The 27,845-nt window shown below is 43.2% G+C and overlaps 1 protein-coding gene across 7 annotated transcripts; it reads left to right on the top strand.

Moving 5' to 3' along the window:
* Positions 1-72: 72 nt before the first annotated feature.
* LOC139567218 (serine/threonine-protein phosphatase 5-like) lies at positions 73-27,845 on the top strand. 7 transcript variants are annotated; one of them, XR_011673272.1, is made up of 14 exons: positions 73-465; positions 7,453-7,694; positions 8,728-8,875; positions 9,122-9,243; positions 13,677-13,742; positions 13,874-13,972; positions 14,064-14,169; positions 19,732-19,874; positions 23,974-24,061; positions 24,152-24,192; positions 24,316-24,494; positions 24,704-24,785; positions 25,573-25,996; positions 26,099-27,845. XR_011673272.1 is itself a non-coding variant. In XM_071388688.1 (13 exons), the coding sequence occupies exons 1-13, from the start codon at positions 360-362 to the stop codon at positions 25,633-25,635; spliced, it is 1,485 nt and encodes a 494-aa protein (XP_071244789.1). In that variant the 5' UTR covers positions 73-359; the 3' UTR covers positions 25,636-27,845. The 7 variants fall into 7 exon arrangements, 1 of the variants encoding a protein (XP_071244789.1); XR_011673271.1 differs by having other exon boundaries at positions 25,573-26,028; XR_011673273.1 differs by having other exon boundaries at positions 25,573-26,060; positions 26,168-27,845.

Genomic DNA, 27,845 nt, shown 5'->3' with positions numbered 1-27,845 from the left:
GTCTAACGGTCGTCTCGCACCAAACTGCGCATGTGCAAACCGTAAAATCAAAGGCACTCGTTCGATAGTTGTTTTTGACGAAAATGAAAACGTGTCAGTTTGTCACTCACGATGATGTAATAATAACATGTTCAACTACTTGGCTACATTGACTCGAATCTAGGTTGTGCCTTAAGATTTTGAGAAAATTAACAACCAAGGAATCATTTTTACTTGTCAAACCCCGGCCTGGTCTGTTAGGTATGTTTCGTTAGCGTTCCCGGAAGTCTCGTGATGTAGCACCTCTGGGTTTAGAAACTCTGTGAGTACAGTTTGAGACCATAGGACTGCAGCGTACGCCCTTTGCGACTATACTGTCAATGGCGAACGATACGGCAACGTCGGCAAGCGGTAGCAAGGAGAAGATGGCGGAGGAAGATACACATGCAGAGAAATTCAAGGAGAAGGCGAATAATTACTTTAAAGGTAGGATTTCAACCATATAACGTTGTCTATCAACGGTATCTTTCAATATGGACAAAGTCTGTAATGATCAAAATCCGGTGCCCTTCATATGCACAACAGTGTATTTTTCTAGCACACATGAGACGGTTGCTATGCTAACGTTAGGTAGCTAACTAGCTGAACGACGCATTGTTTTTAATGAACAGTTGCGGTATGCTATGCTAGCCAACACTTGTGAAAAAAGTATCTCAGAGTTGTGTGGTGGCGTTGTCGTCAGCTCGGGTCTTGTAAAAAAACACGATCCATTCATATTCCATGTAATATTTACAATTGTGTGAAATGATACGATCATCCAGTATGTCGTAGTTTATCTTGATGACACCAACCAGAATTTTCTAGCTAACATTATGTTTTGTGTCAAACTTTTATCACACTGACGCGTGCACACATATCAAGTCATTCATTCCTAACGTTAGCTACCGTAGCTAGCACTGTTTTGGTTTTGTAATTTGACACCCGTCAATATCTTTGCCGTTTGGAAACAAAACCTGTCTCACCCGAGATATCATTAACTTTGCACATAGTAGCCTAAATCACAACAAATGGTTACTAGTGGTAGCTTGGCACGTCGCCGATCATTATGCGGGAGATAAGCTAACGTTGGCTAGCTCGCTGCATTTACTTCTGTAGCTAACAGGAGGTTAAACTCTGGTATTTATCTAGCAAATTAAGTAATACAAGTAACGCTGTTCTCTTGCAGTGTTTAGAGTAACTTGGGATACCACGTCAATAGGTTGAAGTTAATGGCTAGATCATGGTTTATGTTCAAGGCAAATCAGAGTTTCCAAAACATTAAAAGTGCACTGATTGAAATAGCTAACTAGCTACATGGCCATAACTTGATTTGCAAGTGTTTGCACATTGTCCTATCAACCATCTAAGTTTATTGGTAAATAGATGAGAAAATATGTAAAACTAGACAAGCTGGTCCACTACAGTACACTGGTACACTACAGTTCCCTGTTATGGTACCCTGCAACACTACAGTGCCCTGCTACACTACACTGTTACACTACAGTACCCTGCTATACTACACTGGTACGCTACAGTACCCTGTTACAGTACCCTGCTATATTACAGTACAGTACCCTGTTCAGTACCCTGCTACAGTCCCCTGCTACACTACATTACCCTGTTACAGTCCCCTGCTACACTACAGTACCCTGTTACAGTTCCCTGATACACTACAGTACCCTGCTACAGTTCCCTGCTACACTACAGTTCCCTGCTACACTACAGTACCCTGCTATACTACACTGGTACGCTACAGTCCCCTGCTAAACTACAGTACCCTGTTACAGTTCCCTGATACACTACAGTACCCTGCTACAGTTCCCTGCTACACTACAGTTCCCTGCTACACTACAGTACCCTGCTATACTACACTGGTACGCTACAGTCCCCTGCTACACTACAGTACCCTGTTACAGTTCCCTGATACATTACAGTACCCTGCTACAGTCCCCTGCTACACTACAGTTCCCTGCTACACTACAGTACCCTGCTATACTACACTGGTACTCTACAGTCCCCTGCTACACTACAGTACCCTGTTAGTTCCCTGCTACACTACAGTACCCTGCTACAGTCCCCTGCTACACTACAGTTCCCTGCTACACTACAGTACCCTGCTATACTACACTGGTACGCTACAGTCCCCTGCTACACTACAGTACCCTGTTACAGTTCCCTGATACACTACAGTACCCTGTTACAGTCCCCTGCTACACTACAGTACCCTGTTACAGTTCCCTGATACACTACAGTACCCTGCTACAGTTCCCTGCTACACTACAGTTCCCTGCTACACTACAGTACCCTGCTATACTACACTGGTACGCTACAGTCCCCTGCTACACTACAGTACCCTGGCCATAGTCATCTAATTGAGCTTCCTGCTGCTCAGCTTTACACTACTACACATCACCTCTGAAAACTGTCAGGGTGATGACGAGAGACAGATGGGAGAGGATGCATTATGTCAGAGATACAAGGGATTGGGAGAGTTTCTATGGGGTAGCGAGTTAATGTAGTGGAATGAGTTTCTATGGGGTAGCGAGTTACTGTAGTGGAATGAGTTTCTATAGGGTAGCGAGTTACTGTAGTGGAATGAGTTTCTATGGGGTAGCGAGTTAATGTAGTGGAATGAGTTTCTATGGGGTAGCGAGTTAATGTAGTGGAATGAGTTTCTATGGGGTAGCGAGTTAATGTAGTGGAATGAGTTTCTATGGGGTAGTGAGTTACTGTAGTGGAATGAGTTTCTATGGGGTAGCGAGTTACTGTAGTGGAATGAGTTTCTATGGGGTAGCGAGTTAATGTAGTGGAATGAGTTTCTATGGGGTAGCGAGTTACTTTAGTGGAATGAGTTTCTATGGGGTAGCGAGTTACTGTAGTGGAATGAGTTTCTATGGGGTAGTGAGTTACTGTAGTGGAATGAGTTTCTATGGGGTAGCGAGTTACTGTAGTGGAATGAGTTTCTATGGGGTAGCGAGTTACTGTAGTGGAATGAGTTTCTATGGGGTAGCGAGTTACTGTAGTGGAATGAGTTTCTATGGGGTAGCGAGTTACTGTAGTGGAATGAGTTTCTATGGGGTAGCGAGTTACTGTAGTGGAATGAGTTTCTATGGGGTAGCGAGTTACTGTAGTGGAATGAGTTTCTATGGGGTAGCGAGTTAATGTAGTGGAATGAGTTTCTATGGGGTAGCGAGTTACTGTAGTGGAATGAGTTTCTATGGGGTAGCGAGTTACTGTAGTGGAATGAGTTTCTATGGGGTAGCGAGTTACTGTAGTGGAATGAGTTTCTATGGGGTAGCGAGTTACTGTAGTGGAATGAGTTTCTATGGGGTAGCGAGTTAATGTAGTGGAATGAGTTTCTATGGGGTAGCGAGTTACCCTAGCAGGGTTTACATTAGGAAAATGTGGCACTAGACATTTGACCAGCAACATTTAAAATTTTCCAGACTTTTGATAAATCTGCCAGTCCCATATGCATTGGGTCCAAAACCTGATTAGGGCGTCCACGCACGTTGCTCAGAATAACAGAAATCACATTTAGATGATGGTAATTCATATTAACAGAACATGCAAGTTCATGCAAGGATGCAATGATGTGAGGTCTTTACCAAATTTGATGTGCACTTTGAAGATGTTAGAATAACTGTCCACATTTACTTACAGCCAACAAGATGATCAGTAACAAACACATGTCAATCTATTATCCCCCATAGTAGACAAGTTTACCTGTTCTTTTGCTCAGCGTGTTGAGAAATATCAATTTCCAAACAGACTCTGGGACAGTTGTGGGACGATATATCTCAAGTTCATACAACCAGTAGGCCTAGGTTACATTAAAACCAAACCCTATGGTTACATTAAAACCAAACCCTATGGTTACATTAAAACCAAACCCTATGGTTACATTAAAACCCCCTATGGTTACATTAAAACCAAACCCTATGGTTACATTAAAACCAAACCCTATGGTTACATTAAAACCAAACCCTATGGTTACATTAAAACCAAACCCTATGGTTACATTAAAACCAAACCCTATGGTTACATTAAAACCAAACCCTATGGTTACATTAAAACCAAACCCTATGGTTACATTAAAACCAAACCCTATGGTTACATTAAAACCAAACCCTATGGTTACATTAAAACCAAACCCTAGGTTACATTAAAACCAAACCCTATGGTTACATTAAAACCAAACCCTATGGTTACATTAAAACCAAACCCTATGGTTACATTAAAACCAAACCCTATGGTTACATTAAAACACCCTATGGTTACATTAAAACACCCTATGGTTACATTAAAACACCCTATGGTTACATTAAAACCAAACCCTAGGTTACATTAAAACCAAACCCTAGGTTACATTAAAACCAAACCCTATGGTTACATTAAAACCAAACCCTATGGTTACATTAAAACCAAACCCTAGGTTACATTAAAACACCCTATGGTTACATTAAAACCAAACCCTATGGTTACATTAAAACCAAACCCTATGGTTACATTAAAACACCCTATGGTTACATTAAAACACCCTATGGTTACATTAAAACACCCTATGGTTACATTAAAACCAAACCCTAGGTTACATTAAAACACCCTATGGTTACATTAAAACCCCCTATGGTTACATTAAAACCAAACCCTATGGTTACATTAAAACCAAACCCTATGGTTACATTAAAACCCCCTATGGTTACATTAAAACCAAACCCTATGGTTACATTAAAACCAAACCCTATGGTTACATTAAAACCAAACCCTATGGTTACATTAAAACCAAACCCTATGGTTACATTAAAACCAAACCCTATGGTTACATTAAAACCAAACCCTATGGTTACATTAAAACCAAACCCTATGGTTACATTAAAACCAAACCCTATGGTTACATTAAAACCAAACCCTATGGTTACATTAAAACCAAACCCTAGGTTACATTAAAACCAAACCCTAGGTTACATTAAAACCAAACCCTATGGTTACATTAAAACACCCTATGGTTACATTAAAACCAAACCCTAGGTTACATTAAAACCAAACCCTAGGTTACATTAAAACCAAACCCTAGGTTACATTAAAACCAAACCCTATGGTTACATTAAAACCAAACCCTATGGTTACATTAAAACCAAACCCTAGGTTACATTAAAACCAAACCCTAGGTTACATTAAAACCAAACCCTATGGTTACATTAAAACCAAACCCTAGGTTACATTAAAACCAAACCCTATGGTTACATTAAAACCAAACCTATATACCTTTGACTATTGGATGTTCTTATAGGCACTTTAGTATTGCCAGTGTAACAGTATAGCTTCCGTCCCTCTCCTCGCCCCTACCTGCGCTCAAACCAGGAACACATCAACAACAGCCACCTTCGAAGCATCTTTACCCATCGCTCCACAAAAGCCGCGGCCCTTGCAGAGCAAGGGGAACAACTACTTCGAGGTCTCAGAGCGAGTGAGGTCACCGATTGAAGCGCTATTAGCGCGTACCCCGCTAACTAGCTAGCCATTTCACAACGTTTACACCAGCCTAATCTCGGGAGTTGATAGGCTTGAAGTCATAAACAGCTCAATGCTTGAAGCACAGCGAAGAACTGCTGGCAAACGCATGAAAGTGCTGTTTGAATGAATGCTTACGAGCCTGCTGCTGCCTACCACCGCTCAGTCAGACTGCTCTATCAAATCAAATCATACTTAATTATAACATAACACACAGAAATACGAGCCTTTGGTCATTAATATGATCAAATCCGGAAACTATCATTTCGAAAACAAATTCTTTCAGTGAAATACAGAACCGTTCCGTATTTTATCTAACGGGTGGCATTCCTAAGTCTAAATATTGCTGTTACATTGCACAACCTTCAATGTTATGTCATAATTATGTACATTTCTGGCAAATTAATTACGGTCTTTGTTAGGAATAAAGGTCTTCACACAGTTCGCAACGAGCCAGGCGGCCCAAACTGCTGCATTTACCCTGACTGCTTGCACAGAACTCAAGAGAAGTGACACAATTTCCCTAGTTAAAAGAAATTCATGTTAGCAGGCACTATTAACTAAATATGCAGGTTTAAAAATATATACTTGTGTATTGATTTTAAAGAAAGGCATTGATGTTTATGTTTAGGTACACATTGGTGCAACGACAGTGCTATTTTCGCGAATGCGCTCGTTAAATCATCACCCTTTTGGCGAAGTAGGCTGTGATTCGATGAGAAATTAACAGGCACCGCATCGATTATATGCATTGCAGGACAAGCTAGATAACTACACATGGTTGATGATATTATTAGTTTAACTAGTGATTATGTTAAGATTGATTGTTTTTTATAAAATAAGTTTAATGCTAGCTAGCAACTTACCTTGGCTTCTTGCTGCACTCGCGTAACAGGTAGTCAGCCTGCCACGCAGTCTCCTCATGGAGTGCAATGTAATCGGCCACAATCGGTGTCCAAAAATGCCGATTTATCGATTGTTATGAAAACTTGAAATCGGCCCTAATTAATCGGACATTCCGATTTTTAATCGGTCGACCTCTAGTTGATTGTTAAAAGCAATGAATTCCATTATCTTGGCGTTAATTGATTTCGCCTTTTGAGTTGTCTTGCTGAAATGTTCTTACTCTTTCAAATGACTGCTCGATTTGTTGACCGCTCGATCCACACAGCAGACATTGTGGGCTAGGTTAGGAATGCTGTGTTGCACGTGTAGCACAATTTTACGTGGCATCATTATGTCATTTACCTACGTTATTTAAACTCAAAACTCTCCATGTAGCGCTGTCTTGGGTTGTCTCTCAGTACGGACATTGCAATTTATTGCCCTGGCCACATCTGCAGTCCTCATGCCTCCTTGCAGCATGCCTAAGGCATGTTCACGCAGATGAGCAGGGACCCTGGGCATCTTTCTTTTGGTGTTTTTCAGAGTCAGTAGAAAGGCCTCTTTAGTGTCCTAAGTTTTCATAACTGTGACCTTAATTGCCTACCGTCTGTAAGCTGTTAGTCTTAACGACCGTTCCACAGGTGCATGTTCATTAATTGTTTGTTTCATTGAACAAGCATGGGAAACAGTGTTTAAACCATTTACAATGAAGATCTGTGAAGTTATTGGGATTTTTACAAATTATCTTTGAAGGACAGGGTCCAGAAAAAAGGACGTTTGTGTTTTTGCTGAGTTTAAGCATGCATGTCAGCTTTGACATTGGTTTTTCACATCGGCGTTAAACTAGACATCGGGCCGATACCGATGTTGGCATCTTTAGCTAATTTCGCCCGATTTCTGATATGTTTACCGATATATCGTGCATCCCTACTTCCTACTGTGTGTATGTGTCTTACAGTGCTATACATTACAATGCAACCTTTGAACCCTTTTCTGGAGATAGAGTATGAGAATAATTGTGATGTTGTTTTCTAGAGAGAGACTATGAGAACGCGATCAAATACTACACGGAGGCGTTGGAGCTCAACCCGTCCAGCGCCATCTACTTCTCCAACCGCAGCCTGGCGTACCTGCGGACAGAGTGCTATGGCTACGCTCTGGCCGACGCCACCAAGTGTCTGGAGATCGACCAGAACTACATCAAGGGTTACTACCGCCGAGCCACGTCCAACATGGCCCTGGGCAAGTTCAAGGCTGCACTCAAGGACTACGAGACGGTAAGACAGGACAGGGTTAGTCGAGACAGGAAAGTTAGACTCAGCAAGATGACAGGAGAGGAGGCTTAAAGGTACAGTCAGCAAGATGACATTATTGAGTACGTTTACCTGCACAGTAATCATGAGATATTAAACAGAATTATTAGGACATGTAAACACATTAATCAGAGTTATAGCAGTGTTTTGATCTGCATGTGCTATGACGAGCAGTAATACTGTCTGTATGAGACTGACCTTTATGTAATACTGTCTATACGAGACTGACCTTTATGTAATACTGTCTATACGAGACTGACCTTTATGTAATACTGTCTGTATGAGACTGACCTTTATGTAATACTGTCTATACGAGACTGACCTTTATGTAATACTGTCTGTATGAGACTGACCTTTATGTAATACTGTCATAGTGTTAATGAGACTGACCTTTATGTAATACTGTCTGTATGAGACTGACCTTTATGTAATACTGTCATAGTGTTAATGAGACTAACCTTTATGTAATACTGCCATAGTGTTAATGAGACTGACCTTTATGTAATACTGTTTTTACCCTTATTTTTACCAGGTAAGTTGACTGAGAACACATTTTCATTTATAGCAACGATGTGGGGAAGACTTACGGGGAGAGGGGCGAATGAATGAGCCAATTGTAAGCTGGGGATAATTAGGTGACAATGATGGTATGAGGGTCAGATTAGGAGTTTAGCCAGAACACCGGGGTTAACACCCCTACTCTTTGAAATGTGCCATGGGATCTTTAGTGATCAGAGTCAGGACACCTGTTTAATGTCCCACCCGAAAGATGGCACCCTACACAGGGCAATGTCCCCAATCGCTGCCCTGGGGCATTGGGATATATTTTTAGACCAGAGGAATGGGTGCCTCCTACTGGCCCTCCAGCACCACTTCCAGCAGCATCTGGTTTCCCATCCAGGACCAAGCCAGCAGTGGGATGCAAGGTGGTGTGCTGCTGTGTGAGACTGTAGTTCTGCTTCTCCCCCTGTGTGTTTGCCTGTTGTTGTGTGGTTAGGTAGTGCGCGTGCGACCTAACGATAAGGACGCTAAGATGAAGTACCAGGAGTGCAACAAGATCGTGAAACGGAAAGCCTTCGAGAGAGCCATTGCTAGCGACGAGATTAAGAGATCAGTCGTAGACTCCCTAGACATCGAAAACATGAGTGAGTGGTTTCTCATCATATTTTATGATTAATTACTTTTATAAAATATTTGTTGTCATAACTGAAACTATATTCAGCAGTCATCATTTTAATATCTATAAATAATGGGCTACTGCCTGTATACATGGTGCTTAATCGACCCTTCGAGGCTAAGTTACTGTAAAGCTCTTAGTGACAAATGTCGCTGTAAAATGGGCTATATACATTTGATGGTTTGGTTGGTTGATTGATTGTGCCACCATGCAGTGATCGAGGACCAGTACACAGGACCGAAGCTGGAAGAAGGGAAGGTGACAATGAGGTTCATGAAAGAGATGATGGAGTGCTTCAAAGACCAGAAGAAACTGCATAGAAAGTGTGCTTATCAGGTACACATACATTACCTTCAGAAACTATTCTCACCCCTTGACCTTTTCCACATTTTGTTGTGTTACAGCCTGAATTTAAAATTGATTCAATTGAGATTTTGTGTCACTGACCTACACACAAGACCCCATAATGTCAAATCGGAATTATGTTTTTAGAAATGTTTACAAATTAATAAAAAACGAGAGTGATATACAGTTAAGATCACAGGACACCAGATAAGACAGCATTACGTCATTCACAAGTGATAGGCTAATATTGTCAGACTATTGTTAATTTTAATGTTGTCTTTACATTTGTTTAATAATATAGAATGCATTTGAATTCTTTTCAGAGACCTTCACTTTTTCCACATTTTGTTACGTTACAGCCGTATTCTAAAATGTATTAAATAAATGTTTTTCCTCATCAAACTACACACAATACCCCATAATGACATCACAATACCCCATAATGACATCACAATACCCCATAATGACAAGGCGAAAGCATTTTTTTTTTTAAGTGTTTGCAAATTTAAATACCTTTAATTACAGAATTATTCAGACTCTTTTGGTATGAGACTTGAGACGGGTGCATCCTGTTTCCATTGATCATCCTTGAGATGTTTCTACAACTTGATTTGAGACCACCTGTGGTAAATTCAATTGATTGGGCAGGATTTGGAAATGCACACGCCTGTCTATGTAAGGTCCCACAGTTGATGGTGCATGTCAGAGCAAAAACCAAGCCATGAGGTCGAAGGAATTGTCCGTAGAGCTTCGAGACAGGTTTGTGTCAAGGCACAGATCAGGGGAAGGGTGTTAAGTTCATGTTTTAAGTATCCCTATATTTCTGTTATTACGGGGCTATCACTCAGTCAAGAGTGCGCCTGCGCAGGGAGTCTAGTTGTTGATGGACCTAGCCTGGAGGGGAATGGCTATTTTGTAGTGTGTTCATACGGTATAGTAAACTTTGTTAAACTGGAACCTTGTCGTTGTGTCATTTCGAGTTAACATTGGTAGCAGAGGATGGCTAATAACTACAATGTGCCACCTCGCTTCGACTAGAAGAGGTCGTACAAAAGTTGGAAAAATTAACTTGGAATCTGGACATGGGTTACTAATCTGGAAGTGAAAAAGCAAGCACTTGCGGTGGTATTATCGCTCGAGGGAAGAGCGAGAGATACAGCACTGGAAATATCCCTGGAGGATTTGAACAAGGATGACGGTATGGTGAATTTGATCAGAGCACTGGATTCTGTGTGTCTTAAAGAAGAGAAAGACCGTGCCTACGAGGCATATTCAAACTTTGACAATGTTATGAGAGATATTTCGGTTGCAATGACGGACTACATCATTGATTTCGAACAGAGGTACAATAGTATCTGCCAATACGACATGGTTCTCACGGATGCAGCGTTAGCTTTCAAGTTGCTAGATACTGTCTGTCTAGATGGTAGGGAGAAACAGTTGGCTTTGACTGCTTGTACTGTGCTGACTTTTGCATCAATGAAGTCGGCACTAAAAATAATTTTGGGTGAAAAGACGTCTGTCGCGCCAATAACAGATTGAATGCAAGTGAGTGACACAGCATATTACACTGAGCAGCAGAGAAAAGGCGCCAACAAGTCACGTTCTCAAGACAACCAGAAGAGGGTGCCATTTCCCGGCACACTGGACAAATATGGAAGGAGATCAAAATGTGCTATTTGTCAAAGCACTTACCCTAGAGAGGTTAACCCAATGGTATGTGGGACGGTAGCGTCTCACCTCGCCAACAGCCAGTGAAATTGCAAGGCGCCAAATTAAAAAAAAACAGAAATCTCATAATTTAAAATTCCTCAAACATACATGTGTTTTATATCATTTTAAAGGTATTCTTGTTGTTAATCCCACCACAGTGTTCGATTTCAAAAAGGCTTTTCAGCGAAAGCACTACAAACGATTGTTAGGTCACCATCAAACCACAATAAGCACAGCCATTTTTCCAGCGAAAGATAGCAGTCAGAAAAAGCAGAAATGGAGATAAAATTAATCACTAACTTTTGATTATCTTCATCAGATGACACTCATAGGACTTCATGTTACACAATACATGCATGTTTTGTTTGATAAAGTTCATATTTATAACAAAAAATCTGAGTTTACATTGGCGCGTTACATTCACTAGTTTCAAAAACATCAAGTGATTTTGCATAGCCACATCGTTTCAACAGAAATACTCATCATAAATGTAGATGATAATACAAGTTATACACATGGAATTATAGATATACCTCTCCTTAATGCAACCGCTGTGTCAGATTTCAAAAAAACTTTACGGAAAAAGTAATCTGAGACGGAGCTCAGAACAATAGCCAAATTAGCCGCCATGTTGGGGTCAACAGAAACCAGAAAATACATGATAAATGTTTCCTTACCTTTGAACTTCATCAGAATGCAGTCCTAGGAATCCCAGGTCCACAATAAATGCTTGATTTGTTCGATAATGTCCAATTAGCTACTTTGGTTCGCGCCTTCGGTAAACAATTCCAAAGTCACAAAGCGCCTCCACTATAACGTGACGAAATGTCCAAAAGTTCCATAAGTCAGTAGAAACATGTCAAACGATGTACTGACTCAATCTTTAGAATGTTGTTAACATACATCTTGAATAACGTTCCAACCGGAGAATTAGAATGACTTCAGAAGAGCGGTGGAACGGACGTCCTACTCATGTGAAGGCGCATGGTGAATGCGTGATCAGCTCGTGGAAGTGATTACTCATTCCTGTCTCCTTCGGACCCCCTTCACATTAGAGTCATCAGACAAAGTTCTGTTGACTGTTGACATCTAGTGGAAGCCGTAGGAAGTGAAAACTCATCAATATCTCGCTGTAATTTCAATGAGAGCTTGGTTGAAAATCTGCCACTTCAGAAACAATTCAAACAGGAAGTGGAACTTCTCAGGTTTTTGCCTGCCATATGAGTTCTGTTATACTCACAGACATAATTCAAACATTTTTAGAAACTTCAGAGTGTTTTCTATCCAATATGAATAATAATATGCATATATTAGCAACTGGGACTAAGGAGCAGGCCATTTAATATGGGCACCTCTGTGCACCTTCCATCCAAGCTACTCAATACTGCCCCTGCAGCCATAAGAAGTTAAACTGGAACCTTGTCGTCGTGTCATTTCGAGTTAACAAGGGTACCAAAACATTTCTGCAGGATTGAAGGTCCCCAAGAACACAGTGGCCTACATAATTCTTAAATGGATGAAGTTTGGAACCACCAAATACTCTTCCTAGAGCTGGCCGCCCGTCCTAACTGAGCAATCAAGGGAGAAGGACTTTGTTCAGAGAGGTGACCAAGGACCCGCTGGTCACTTTGACAGAGCTCTAGAGATGGTTGTCCTTCTGGAAGGTTCTCCCATCTCTGCAGCACTCCACCAATCAGGCCTTATGGTAGAGTGGCCAGATGGAAGCCACTCCTCAGTGAAAGGCACGACAACCCACTTGGAGTTTTCCAAAAGGCACCTAAAGGACTCTCAGATCATGAGAAACAAGATTCTCTGGTCTGTTGAAACCAAGATTGAACTCTTTAGCCTGAATGCCAAGCGTCGCTTCTGGAGGAAACCTGACTCTATCTCTACGGTGAAGCATGGTGGTGGCAGCATCATGCTGTGGGGATGTTTTTCAGCGGCAGGGACGTGGAGACTAGTCAGGATCGAGGGAAAGATGAACAGAGCAAAGTACGGAGAGATCCTTGATGAAAACCTGCTCCATACTGCTCTGGACCTCAGACTGGGGCCAAGGTTCACCTTCCAACAGGACAATGGCCCTAAGCACACAGCCATGAGAAAGCAGGATTGGCTTCGGGAAAGTCTCTGAATGGCCCAGCCAGAGCCCGGACTTGAACCCGATCGAACGTCTCTGGAGAGACCTGAAAATAGCTGTGCAGCAACACTCCCCTTCCAACCTGACAGAGCTTAAGAGGATCTGCAAAGAATGGGAAGAACTCCCCAAATACATGTGCCAAGTTTGTAGCATCATAACCAAGAAGACTCAAGGCTGTAATCGCTGCCAAAGGTGCTTCAACAAAGTACTGAATAAAGGGTCTGAATATTTATTAAAATGTGATATTTCTGCAGTTTTCTTTTTGTATACATTTTCTAAAATTCCTAAACTGTTTTTGCTTTGTCTTTATGGGGTATTGTGTGTAGACTGAGGCCAATTGTGCGCCGCCTCATGGGTCTCCCGGTGACAGCTGGCTGTGACACAGTCTGGGATCAAACCCGGGTCTGTAGTGACACCTCAAGCACCGTCGATGCAGTGCTTTAGACCACTGCGCCACTCGGGAGGCCCCTAGTTTACTAAACTTACGCATTGCCCTAAACCTTATGAAATATAAACCCTTATATAAAACATGTAGTCCTGTATTTGTGTTAACTAATAAAATGTATCCTTTCAGATTCTGATCCAAGTCAAAGAACTCTTATCCAAACTACCCAGTCTAATTGAGATCACATTAAAAGAGGTGAGACATCCATGATGTATGTTGACTTCCTGGTATTGCTCTTCCTGTCCTCCAATTGTCAAGATGATTATCCCCTTCAGCAGATGAACTGTCCCTGTGCCTAAACCTGTCCTCTGTTTTCTCCCCAACAGACAGAAAAGATAACCATTTGTGGTGACACACATGGACAGTTCTACGATCTTATAAACATCTTTGAGCTGAACGGCTTACCCTCTGAGACCAACCCCTATGTATCCTGTTCAGCCACAGGGACATGTGCAGTAAAACTATGTGTTAGTATTCATTGAAATGTACATTATAACACTTAACAATAGAACACAGCTATTTAATGGAGACTTTGTGGACCGTGGTTCGTTCTCCCTAGAGGTCATCCTGACTCTGTTTGGCTTCAAGCTGCTCCTCCCTGACTCCTTCTACCTCCTCAGAGGTCAGTATTTGGATTATTGGTATTCATTAGAATCCCCATTAGCCGCTGCCAAAGCATCAGCTACTCTACCAGGGGTCCACTTGAAACATGACATCATACATAGTACAGAACACTATTAGTCAAGGACTGAAATACATTTCAAATGTCACACAGCCTACATGTCAGTATATACACAATATCTAGGTCTAATACATGGTACAGTGTAAATTACAATACAATATACACTACCGTTCGAAAATTTGGGTTCACTTGTTTTTGAAAGACAAGTAAATTCGACTGGCAGCTTCATTAAATAGTACCCACAAAACACCAATCTCAACGTCAACAATGAAGAGGCGACTCCGGGATGCTGGACTTCTAGGCAGAGTTGCAAAGAAAAAGCCATATCTCAGACTGGCCAATAAAAATAAAAGATTAAGATGGGTAAAAGAACACAGACACTGGACAGAGGAACTCTGCCTAGAAGGCCAGCATTGGACAGAAGGTTTCTGATTTTTGCGATGTTACATACATGGAAAAAAGCTGTCCTTGAAGTAGACTTGATATGTTCGTCTTAAGAGAGATCAGGGTCCAGGGTAACGCCGAGGTCCATCGTTTTATTTGAGACGACTGTACAACCATCAAAATTAATTGTCAGATCCAACAGAAGATATCTTTGTTTTTTGGGACGTAGATCTAGCATCTCTGTTTTGTCCAAGTTTAAAAGTAAAACATTTACCGCCATCCACTTATGTCTGAAACACAGGCTTCCAGGGAGGGCAATTTTGGGGCTTCACCATGTTTCATTGAAATGTACAGCTGTGTATCGTCCGCACAGCAGTGAAAGTTAACATTATGTTTCTGAATGACATCACTAAGAGGTAAATTATATAGTGAAAACAATAGTGGTCCTAAAACGGAACCTTGAGGAACACCGAAATTTACAGTTGATTTGTCAGAGGATCCTCAGAGGCAAGCATCTTTTTTTTTCTTTTTTTTACCATTATTTAACCATTATTCACCATTATTTAACTACAAAACCAGGTAGGCCAGTTGAGAACAAGTTCTCCTTTACAACTGCGACCTTCCGATAGATAAGATCTAAACCAGGCCAGATCTGGTCCGTGTAGACCAATTTGGGTTTCCAATATCTCCAAAAGAATCTGGTGATCGATGGTATCAAAAGCAGCACTAAGGTCTAGGAGCACAAGGACAGATGCAGAGCTTTGATCTGATGCCATTAAAAGGTAATTTACCACCTTCACGAGTGCAGTCTCAGTGCTATGATGGGGTCTAAAACCAGACTGAAGTGTTTTGTATACATTGTTTGTCTTCAGGAAGGCAGTGAGTTTCTGCGCAACAGCTTTTTCAGAAAGAAGTTCAGAGGAATGGGAGATTCGATATAGGCCGAAGCAGATTTATTATTTTTAAAATATTTTCTGTGTCAAGGTTTGGCTTTTGAGTGAGGCTTTATTAACCCCGTTCCGCTAGCGGAACCCCTCGCCAACAGCCAATGAAATTGCAGGGCGCCAAATACAAATCAACAAATCTCATAAATCTAATTTCTCAAACATACAAGTATTAGGCACCATTTTAAAGATACAATTCTCGTTAATCCAGCCACAGTGTCTGATTTCAAAAATGCTTTACAGCGAAAGCTCCACAAACGATTGTTAGGTCACCACCAAGTCACAGAAAAACCCACCAAAGAGGAGTCACAAAAAGCACAAATAGAGATAAAATTAATCACTAACCTTTGATGATCTTCATCAGATGACACTCATAGGACTTCATGTTACACAATACATGTATGTTTTGTTCGATAAAGTGCATTATTTATATCTAAAAATCTCATTTTACATTGGTGTGTTATGTTCAGTAGTTCAAAAACATGCTATGATTTTGCAGAGAGCCACATGAATTCACAGAAATACTCATAAATGTCGATGAAAATTCAAGTGTTATGCATGGAACTTTAGATACACTTCTCCTTAATGCAACCGCTGTGTCAGATTTCAAAAAAAACTTTGCGGAAAAAGCATAATCTGAGTATGGATCTCAGAGCCCAAACCAGCCAAAATAAATATCCGCCGTGTTGCGCAGTCAACATTAGTCATAAATATTCACTTACCTTTGATGAACTTCATCAGAATGCACTCCCAGGAATAGTCAAACAGCTCTCATCCGGCCCCCCTTCACTGGAGAAGCCTGAAACAACGTTCTAAAGACGGTTGACATCTAGTGGAAGCCGTAGGAAGTGCAACATAACCCATATCACACTGTGAATTTGATAGGGGCTGAGTTCAAAAACGACAAACCTCAGATTTCCCACTTCCTGTATGGATTTTCTCTCAGGTTTTTACCTGCCATATGAGTTCTGTTATACACAGACATCATTCAAACAGTTTTAGAAACTTCAGTGTTTTCTATCCAATAATAATAATAATAATAATAATATGCATATGCATATATTAGCATCTGGGACTGAGTAGGAGGCAGTTCACTCTGGGCACGCTATTCATCCAAAAGTGAAAATGCTGCCCCCTATCCCAAATAAGTTAATGCCACTTTTATTGAGTTTGGTACACATCTGGTGGATAGGGAGCCGTTTATTATGTTCAACATAGGAGGGCCAAGAACAGGAAGCAGCTTTTTCAGTAGTTTAGTTGGAATAGGGTCCAGTATGCAGTTTAGAGGCATGACTATTTTCATCAATGTGTCAAGAGATGTAGTTTTAAAAAACTTATGTCTCCCCAGCCTATTGCTAGGTACCCATTCTAAAACAGACTGGAGCTCTATGTTAAGTGTCTGTTGTTTATTTGACTGTTGCAGCCAACGTGTGTACTGTTGAGTCGTCAGCCTACCTAAACACACAGGGTTTATTTAAGGTCAGTGAAAGGTCGTTAATAAAAATAGAAAACAATAACGGCCCTAACCAGCTGCCCTGCGGTACACCGCACTCAACAGAATTTCCATGAGAGAGGTTTCCATTAAAGAAAACCCCCAGTGTTCTATTAGATGAGTAACTCCCAATCCATAACACCAAAAAAAAAAAAACAGCAATAGCTTATGATCAATGACCTCAAAACCTGCACTGAAGTCTAACAGAACAGCTCCCCAATCTTCTATACATCTCTTTCAGCCAATCATCAGTCATTTGTGTCAGTGCCGAGCACGTGGAGTGCCCTTCCCTATAAGCATGCTGAAAGTGTTATTATTTTGTTTTCTGTAAAATAACTTTTTTTATTTGATCAAACACAATTATTTCCAAAAGTTTGCTAAGCAATTGTAACAGGCTGATTGGTCGGCTGTTTGAACCATTTAAAGGGTGCTCCTCCCTGACTCCTTCTACCTCCTCAGTGGTCAGTATGCTGCTCCCTGACTCCTTCTACCTCCTCCTCCTCAGTGGTCGGTATGCTGCTCCCTGACTCCTTCTACCTCCTCCTCCTCAGTGGTCGGTATGCTGCTCCCTGACTCCTTCTACCTCCTCCTCCTCAGTGGTCGGTATGCTGCTCCCTGACTCCTTCTACCTCCTCCTCCTCAGTGGTCGGTATGCTGCTCCCTGACTCCTTCTACCTCCTCAGTGGTCAGTATGCTGCTCCCTGACTCCTTCTACCTCCTCAGTGGTCAGTATGCTGCTCCCTGACTCTTTCTACCTCCTCAGTGGTCAGTATGCTGCTCCCTGACTCCTTCTACCTCCTCCTCCTCAGTGGTCAGTATGCTGCTCCCTGACTCCTTCTACCTCCTCCTCCTCAGTGGTCAGTATGCTGCTCCCTGACTCCTTCTACCTCCTCCTCAGTGGTCAGTATGCTGCTCCCTGACTCCTTCTACCTCCTCCTCCTCAGTGGTCGGTATGCTGCTCCCTGACTCCTTCTACCTCCTCCTCCTCAGTGGTCGGTATGCTGCTCCCTGACTCCTTCTACCTCCTCCTCCTCAGTGGTCGGTATGCTGCTCCCTGACTCCTTCTACCTCCTCCTCCTCAGTGGTCGGTATGCTGCTCCCTGACTCCTTCTACCTCCTCCTCCTCAGTGGTCGGTATGCTGCTCCCTGACTCCTTCTACCTCCTCCTCCTCAGTGGTCGGTATGCTGCTCCCTGACTCCTTCTACCTCCTCCTCCTCAGTGGTCGGTATGCTGCTCCCTGACTCCTTCTACCTCCTCCTCCTCAGTGGTCGGTATGCTGCTCCCTGACTCCTTCTACCTCCTCCTCCTCAGTGGTCGGTATGCTGCTCCCTGACTCCTTCTACCTCCTCCTCCTCAGTGGTCGGTATGCTGCTCCCTGACTCCTTCTACCTCCTCCTCCTCAGTGGTCGGTATGCTGCTCCCTGACTCCTTCTACCTCCTCCTCCTCAGTGGTCGGTATGCTGCTCCCTGACTCCTTCTACCTCCTCCTCCTCAGTGGTCGGTATGCTGCTCCCTGACTCCTTCTACCTCCTCCTCCTCAGTGGTCGGTATGCTGCTCCCTGACTCCTTCTACCTCCTCCTCCTCAGTGGTCGGTATGCTGCTCCCTGACTCCTTCTACCACCTCCTCCTCAGTGGTCGGTATGCTGCTCCCTGACTCCTTCTACCTCCTCCTCCTCAGTGGTCAGTATGCTGCTCCCTGACTCCTTCTACCTCCTCCTCCTCAGTGGTCAGTATGCTGCTCCCTGACTCCTTCTACCTCCTCCTCCTCAGTGGTCAGTATGCTGCTCCCTGACTCCTTCTACCTCCTCCTCCTCAGTGGTCAGTAGGCTGCTCCCTGACTCCTTCTACTTGCTCTTACATTAAAGTTGAAAACTGTTGTATGTCAGTGTCCAGTCTTCTATTCCCATGTGTAATTGACCCTTCCCTAAGCCCCGCCCCCCTTGGTTACTGTTGCAACCTTGGTCAACATTTTCCCAGGAAGCCCAATTCCCCTTTCAAACCACTGGAGAAAACCCCTCACAATGATCTCAAATGGTGTTTTTAATGCACAATGAAATGAAACACAGATTACCTCTTGCCAATCAGGAGACTCTTGGGTATGTTGTGGTGGACTGTCATTATACTTGCTTCACAGGAACCTGGTCAAATTAAGTTTGTAGTGTGGCTAGCCACTGGATGGCTCACTGCAGTCCAACTGCTAACTCATTTTGGAGCTTCTCTTAAATTGTTTGTGCATGTCGACAGCAGATGAAAGTTATATTCCTAATAAAGCCAATTTAGCTAGCTAACATGCATTTGGAGAAAAACGAGTTATATTAACTATGACTAGCTAGCTACTAGCACTGGCATTGTTTTCAATGAGAACTAACTGACCAGCTAGCTAACAAACAATTCAACAGTTATAACACTTCAACAGGCTATGTATTTTATGTATCTAAATATATGTACTGTTCAATTATTTAGCCAAATTTTAAACAATTTATTTTGGGATAAACTCTGTTTTTGCCCTCCTGGGCTTCCAAGGGTTTGAAATGTGAGCTTGTCTGAGGTGTCGGACTCGACGACAGTTGGTATCCATCAGAGCATTGACATTTTTAATTTTGCCCAAAATTCTGGGGTGGGGCTTAGAGAAGGGTAAATTGTATTTTTAACTAATGTCCATATGTTCCTGTGTAACTAGGTAACCACGAGACTGACAACATGAACCAGATGTATGGTTTTGAGGGGGAGGTGAAGGCCAAGTACACCACTCAGATGTTCACGCTCTTCAGTGAGGTCTTCCAGTGGCTGCCTCTAGCCCAGTGCATCAATGGCAAAGTCCTGGTAGGTGATGCTGCGTTCATAACCAAGTGGGAAGGTCGTAAATACGAGTTGGTACATTCACGTTTTGAACTGGGAAATAGGTTTGGGCCATATAACGATATCGGATATCGAAGATGATTGTACGACATCGTGATGAGACAGACGGTGTATAGCGTATTTCAACTTGTCTGGCACCGCGCATTAAAGAGCTGGCCAGGCAGCCCACAGCAGGGCCATGTCAAGTGGCTTATTCCTTTGCTATAGCCTGCATAACCTATTTTAATAAATATGGCATAAATCTTTTACAGAATTCAGGAGAACTTAGTAGGCGGAGCTAAAATGTTCACTAAAGCTGAGCAAAGTCAGAAGTTTTAGGTTTTTCTATTATGATGTCGGATGATCTCAGACATATACACTTTTTTTTTTGCTGATGTGTAATTATTTTAAACGCTACATTTTGTATGTTCTCTCCATTTGATATGAGGTAAGTTTTTATGCATGCCGGCAAACAATGTATCTAATAGACTTTTGGGCTCTTTAGTTGAAGTTGTTTTTGAATAACATAAAAACATGATAGGCCTAAGGTAATAATGAGGGGTAGAACAAACAATAGCAAGATAGAAAATCTAACGAGTAGTTTGAACAAACCTCACAGTTCATCATGCATCCCTCCTCCTTGCCGTTGCGAACCAAACGGCCAAAAGCCAAATCATGCTAATTTTAAATGGCCTATCAAAAGCTTTAAGACAAGTTAAAGGTATTGTCCTAAAGTTGCACTTTTCAAATAGGAACAATTGGCAAGTCTCTCTCACAGCTTTATTTTGATTTACAAATATTACAGGCAACAAGAAGTGAAATTGAGCAAACAATATGAAGACATCTGGAATGATTTGTCCAAAGAACTTAAAGCTGAGCAAAGCTTATGAAGGAACAACATGTATAGTAGAGGCCTATTTCCATTATTAACAATGTAGGCTACAACCTACCTACAACACACAGATGCCTAGGCCTAATAAGAGAGGAAGATTAGGTCAAAATGCATATCATTGAATAATGATCCAGTTCTGGGGACAGAGTTGTGTGCTCTGCAGCCGGGCCCTTGATGATTTACAACCCGTCACACAACGCACAGCCAGTGAGGCCACTTGCGCAGATAAACAGATTTGGCTCCAAAATATATTTTGTCATGATTCCCTCCCATAGCAGGCAAGCTTACGATAAGCGCTCCTTTTTAGCTGTCTCCTTTTTGTCATCTTTTTAAAAACAACCATTTAAAAAGGGGCCATGGTATTTCAGTGTTATGGGTACTTTATTGCCATAGAACCAAGGTCGACAACCCTCGATTTTTTATTTAACCTTTATTTAACTAGGCAAGTCAGTTAAGAACAAATTCTTATTTACAATGACGGCCTACCCCTGCCTAACCCGGGCGACACTGGGCCAATTGTGCGCCGCCCTATGGGACTCCCAATCATGGGACTCCCAATCATGTGATACAGCCTGGATTCGAACCTGGGACTGTAGTGAAGCCTCTTGCACTGAGATGCAGTGCCTTAGACCGCTGCGCCACTCGGGAGCCCGGGGATATACTATCAAACATGAAGGCTTGTGATTGTTTTGCTCTTTTCTTACCATTTGTTAATTCATTATTTCACCTTTATTTAACCAGGTAGGCCAGTTGAGAACAAGTTCTCATTTACAACTGCGACCTGGCCAAGAAAGTAAAGCAGTGCGACAAAAACATCAACACAGTTACACATAAACGTACAGTCAATAACACTATATAACAATCTATGTACAGTGTGTGCAAATGTAGAAGAGTAGGGAGGTAAGGCAATAAATAGGCCATAGAGGCGAAATAATTACAATTTAGCATTAAGTATATCTCAAGCTGCTTTCTCTTGATACAATAAATGTATAAACCATTTGTATTTTGTTCTTACCATAAACAACTGCTGAAGATGCCACCATGCTTGCTGTCTTTTTTGTTGACAAATGACATCGGAGAGCTGCCAGTGGTGAACTTGTTGGATGACAGGAGTTTCTCACTAGTAATCACCAGTTGGAGGGCCGTTCAAGTGAATTTTTCCCAGTCGTATGCTGGTATTTACGAGATGTTGTGAACACAGCATTACCCTGACCTTTAACCTCTGACCCCTAACCTTTGGCACAATGCATCAACGGCAAAGTCCTGGGCCTTTTCTCATTTCGGCAAAGGTCCGTCCTCTCTCCTCCGTGACCCGGAAACAGATAGTAGTCCAAAAGTTAAGAAGAGTGTCAATTTATTAGTAGGCGAAGGGCAGATTCCTCCCCTCATAGAGGATAGGAGTCCTTCACAGAAGTTTTGATAACTGTCACACCCCCTTTGAAGCAGTTGTTTTCTGACATACCGTATCAACTGCAAAGTCCTGGGAAGAATCTCGTTAGGCTTCCTGTTGTTCACCTGGACGTGGTAGGTTTCCCCGTTAGGCTTCCTGTTGTTCACCTGGACGTGGTAGGTTTCCCCGTTAGGCTTCCTGTTGTTCACCTGGACGTGGTAGGTTTCCCCGTTAGGCTTCCTGTTGTTCAACTGGACGTGGTAGGTTTCCCCGTTAGGCTTCCTGTTGTTCAACTGGACGTGGTAGGTTTCCCCGTTAGGCTTCCTGTTGTTCACCTGGACGTGGTAGGTTTCCCCGTTAGGCTTCCTGTTGTTCAACTGGACGTGGTAGGTTCCCCGTTAGGCTTCCTGTTGTTCAACTGGAGGTGGTAGGTTCCCCGTTAGGCTTCCTGTTGTTCACCTGGACGTGGTAGGTTCCCCGTTAGGCTTCCTGTTGTTCAACTGGACGTGGTAGGTTCCCCGTTAGGCTTCCTGTTGTTCACCTGGACGTGGTAGGTTCCCCGTTAGGCTTCCTGTTGTTCACCTGGAGGTGGTAGGTTCCCCCGTTCAACTGGACGTGGTAGGTTTCCCCGTTAGGCTTCCTGTTGTTCAACTGGACGTGGTAGGTTCCCCGTTAGGCTTCCTGTTGTTCAACTGGACGTGGTAGGTTCCCCCGTTAGGCTTCCTGTTGTTCAACTGGACGTGGTAGGTTCCCCGTTAGGCTTCCTGTTGTTCAACTGGACGTGGTAGGTTCCCCCGTTAGGCTTCCTGTTGTTCAACTGGAGGTGGTAGGTTCCCCGTTAGGCTTCCTGTTGTTCAACTGGAGGTGGTAGGTTTCCCCGTTAGGCTTCCTGTTGTTCAACTGGACGTGGTAGGTTCCCCGTTAGGCTTCCTGTTATTCAACTGGAGGTGGTAGGTTCCCCCGTTAGGCTTCCTGTTGTTCAACTGGACGTGGTAGGTTCCCCGTTAGGCTTCCTGTTGTTCAACTGGACGTGGTAGGTTCCCCCGTTAGGCTTCCTGTTGTTCAACTGGAGGTGGTAGGTTCCCCGTTAGGCTTCCTGTTGTTCAACTGGAGGTGGTAGGTTTCCCCGTTAGGCTTCCTGTTGTTCAACTGGACGTGGTAGGTTCCCCGTTAGGCTTCCTGTTGTTCAACTGGACGTGGTAGGTTCCCCCGTTAGGCTTCCTGTTGTTCAACTGGAGGTGGTAGGTTCCCCGTTAGGCTTCCTGTTGTTCAACTGGACGTGGTAGGTTCCCCCGTTAGGCTTCCTGTTGTTCAACTGGAGGTGGTAGGTTCCCCGTTAGGCTTCCTGTTGTTCAACTGGACGTGGTAGGTTCCCCCGTTAGGCTTCCTGTTGTTCAACTGGAGGTGGTAGGTTCCCCGTTAGGCTTCCTGTTGTTCACCTGGACGTGGTAGGTTCCCCGTTAGGTTTCCTGTTGTTCAACTAGAGGTGGTAGGTTCCCCGTTAGGCTTCCTGTTGTTCAACTGGAGGTGGTAGGTTCCCCGTTAGGCTTCCTGTTGTTCAACTGGACGTGGTAGGTTCCCCGGTAGGCTTCCTGTTGTTCAACTGGACGTGGTAGGTTCCCCGTTAGGCTTCCTGTTGTTCAACTGGACGTGGTAGGTTCCCCGTTAGGCTTCCTGTTGTTCAACTGGAGGTGGTAGGTTCCCCGTTAGGCTTCCTGTTGTTCAACTGGAGGTGGTAGGTTTCCCCATTAGGCTTACAATGGTACAACTGGACATTTGAAGACTTGTGTTGTCTGTGCCAGGTGATGCACGGGGGGCTCTTCAGTGAGGACGGTGTGATGCTGGATGATCTGAGGAAGATCGACAGGAACAGACAGCCCCCAGACTCTGGTAAAATCAATCAATTAATCAATATCTTTATCAATATCTTTATTGTCCTGTTTAGGACCAAGGAATAAGTTTGTTTGTTGTTTTCTTCAGGTCCTATGTGTGATCTTCTCTGGTCAGATCCACAGCCACAGGTTTGGTGTCCAGCACCACCCTCGAAATACACTCTGTCATCAACAATAATCTGCTTCAAATAGATGACATCATGCAGTACAGTTATCTACTTAATTGATAATCCTCCCCTCCATCTGTCTCAGAATGGCCGGTGTGTCTCTAAGCGAGGTGTGAGCTGTCAGTTTGGGCCTGACGTCACCGAGCGGTTCCTAGACCAGAACAATCTGGATTACATCGTCCGCAGTCACGAGGTCAAGGCAGAGGGTTATGAGGTCACACACTCAGGGAAGTGCATCACAGTCTTCTCAGCGCCCAACTACTGGTAACTATGGCAACAGACTCACCATTCAATCCAACTTTAGTGATTCCATCTGCATTGCCGTATTTAAAATAATAACATATATTGTAAGACTTTCAAATGTCACCCCCCTCTAAAGCCTTAGTTTACGATGACAGTAACAGTATTCCCTTCCTCCTTCCCCTCTCTTCCACCCCTCTCTCTCTCTCTCTCCTTCCCCCCCCCCACCACAGTGATCAGATGTGTAACAAAGGAGCGTACATCCATCTCAGTGGCTCAGACCTCAAACCACAGTTTCACCAGTTCACTGCTGTGGTCAGTACATCTATTAAATATGACATGTCCTTACTGTGAGCCGGTCCATACTGACCCAGTTCACTGCTGTGGTCAGTACATCTATTAAATATGACATGTCCTTACTGTGAGCCGGTCCATACTGACCCAGTTCACTGCTGTGGTCAGTACATCTATTAAATATGACATGTCCTTACTGTGAGCCGGTCCATACTGACCCAGTTCACTGCTGTGGTCAGTACATCTATTAAATATGACATGTCCTTACTGTGAGCCGGTCCATACTGACCCAGTTCACTGCTGTGGTCAGTACATCTATTAAATATGACATGTCCTTACTGTGAGCCGGTCCATACTGACCCAGTTCACTGCTGCGGTCAGTACATCTATTAAATATGACATGTCCTTACTGTGAGCCGGTCCATACTGACCCAGTTCACTGCTGTGGTCAGTACATCTATTAAATATGACATGTCCTTACTGTGAGCCGGTCCATACTGACCCAGTTCACTGCTGCGGTCAGTACATCTATTAAATATGACATGTCCTTACTGTGAGCCGGTCCATACTGACCCAGTTCACTGCTGCGGTCAGTACATCTATTAAATATGACATGTCCTTACTGTGAGCCGGTCCATACTGACCCAGTTCACTGCTGTGGTCAGTACATCTATTAAATATGACATGTCCTTACTGTGAGCCGGTCCATACTAACCCAGTTCACTGCTGCGGTCAGTACATCTCCTTACTCTCATGAACCTCTGTCTCTCTCTCTCTGTCTGTTTCTCGGCCTCTCTCCCCTCCACAGCCTCATCCGAATGTGAAGCCCATGGCGTACGCCAACTCCCTGATGCAGATGGGGATGATGTAGAGGCCAAGCCCAAGTCACTCAGTCTGACCCCTGGCCAACAACATGCCCTTGTCTACTGGTCCATACTGTGCTCCATGGGGTCTCTCTCGCCAGGCCTGAGTAGATCCCTTCCCCTTGGCCCAAACTCGTTGATCTCTGTAGTGATGGAGCTTCCACCATATGGCTGTCATCTTACTGCTCTGCAGAAATCAAAGGGTTATTGTTAAGGGGAAGAAATGGGAAGTGAATTGTGTCCAGTTCCGATAATCCCTCCTGTTTCTTTCAGAGTATCCAACATGGTAGGGTATGGTATTTAAGGTAGGAAGAGACAACATGGTAGGGTATTTAAGGTAGGAAGAGACAACATGGTAGGGTATTTAAGGTAGGAAGAGACAACATGGTAGGGTATTTAAGGTAGGAAGAGACAACATGGTTGGGTATTTAAGGTAGGAAGAGACAACATGGTAGGGTAATGGTATTTAAGGCAGGAAGAGACAACATGGTAGGGTATTTAAGGTAGGAAGAGACAACATGGTAGGGTAGGGTATTTAAGGCAGGAAGAGACAACATGGTAGGGTATTTAAGGCAGGAAGAGACAACATGGTAGGGTGTTTAAGGTAGGAAGAGACAACATGGTAGGGTAGGGTATTTAAGGCCGGAAGAGACAACATGGTAGGGTAGGGTATTTAAAGCAGGAAGAGACAACATGGTAGGGTATTTAAGGTAGGAGGAGACAACATGGTAGGGTATTTAAGGCAGGAGGAGACAACATGGTAGGGTATTTAAGGTAGGAAGAGACAACATGGTAGGGTATTTAAGGTAGGAAGAGACAACATGGTAGGGTAGGGTATTTAAGGCAGGAAGAGACAACATGGTAGGGTATTTAAGGTAGGAAGAGACAACATGGTAGGGCATTTAAGGCAGGAAGAGACAACATGGTAGGGTATTTAAAGCAGGAAGAGACACCATGGTAGGGTATTTAAGGCCGGAAGAGACAACATGGTAGTGTAGGGTATTTAAGGTAGGAAGAGACAACATGGTAGGGTATTTAAGGTAGGAAGAGACAACATGGTAGGGTAGGGTATTTAAGGTAGGAAGAGACAACATGGTAGGGTATTTAAGGCAGGAAGAGACAACATGGTAGGGTATTTAAGGCAGGAAGAGACAACATGGTAGGGTATTTAAGGTAGGAAGAGACAACATGGTAGGGTATTTAAGGTAGGAAGAGACAACATGGTAGGGTCATGGCCATTCCTGGTTATTGATAACCAACCACCCCTGCCAGTTTGCTGTTGAAGCATCCATTTTGGAGTTGCTGGGTTTGTAGTGATTAGACTGGTTAATCATACTGTACCTAACCTTAACCATAGTGTATGTGGGGAGGATGGCTCAATACTGGCTCTGACCCGAATCATACTGTATCAGAATGGCTGGAATGGAGCCAATGGAACGGTACCAAACACGTGTTTGATATTATGAGCCGTCCTCCCCTCACCAGCCTCCATGGTACAGTTGTGATACTGTATGGAGCTGGTTTGTACCAAAGAACTGGAATGAGCCGCTCTGTCACAGCAGTAGAACTGTCCTGCTACTGTAGAACATACTGTTGGTTGACCTACTGCTCGGTTTCTAGTGTCTCTGGTTGGGGAGTGAGAGCAGTATGTCCTACAGTATTGGTACATAGTTTTAAAGTCTTATTTTTTACAGTAGAAAATGTAGCTATGATTCCATCTACAGGAGAAAACATGAACCTGGTTGTCTCCAATCTCACAGTGCTGTTTATTCCTACTAGTCAGATGGTTTAGACACATGCTGTACATGTATGTTGTTCTTCTCAACAAATCTGATCCTTGTTGTTATTTTACACTACTGCACCTTTTCCCAACCTGTTGCTGCTGTCCATGTTAACACGTCAGTCTCCTGGTAGCTCCTGCACAACCCCTCTTCTCTCCCGACCTGCTTTGCTACAAGGCCAAGCACTGGTGTGATGCTCCAACCTGCTCCACTGTTAGTCTACCAGTGACTTTGCCCATTTGCAGCTGTATGGCTCAGACGTCCAGACACCAAGCGCCCAGCTGCCGAGGCCCTTCAACTTTTTAGATCATTCTATACACTGAAGTGTATGTATGTGTGTGTGTATATATATATATATATATATACTGTATCATTTAAAATACATTATGTGTACATGTTTGGAAAGAAAGTTATTAAATAAAAAACTTTCAGTCCAA

Source organism: Salvelinus alpinus, unplaced genomic scaffold (genome assembly GCF_045679555.1).
Source record: "Salvelinus alpinus unplaced genomic scaffold, SLU_Salpinus.1 scaffold_78, whole genome shotgun sequence".
In the NCBI taxonomy this organism is placed as follows: domain Eukaryota; kingdom Metazoa; phylum Chordata; class Actinopteri; order Salmoniformes; family Salmonidae; genus Salvelinus; species Salvelinus alpinus.
This window is presented reverse-complemented; position numbering and strand designations above follow the sequence as displayed.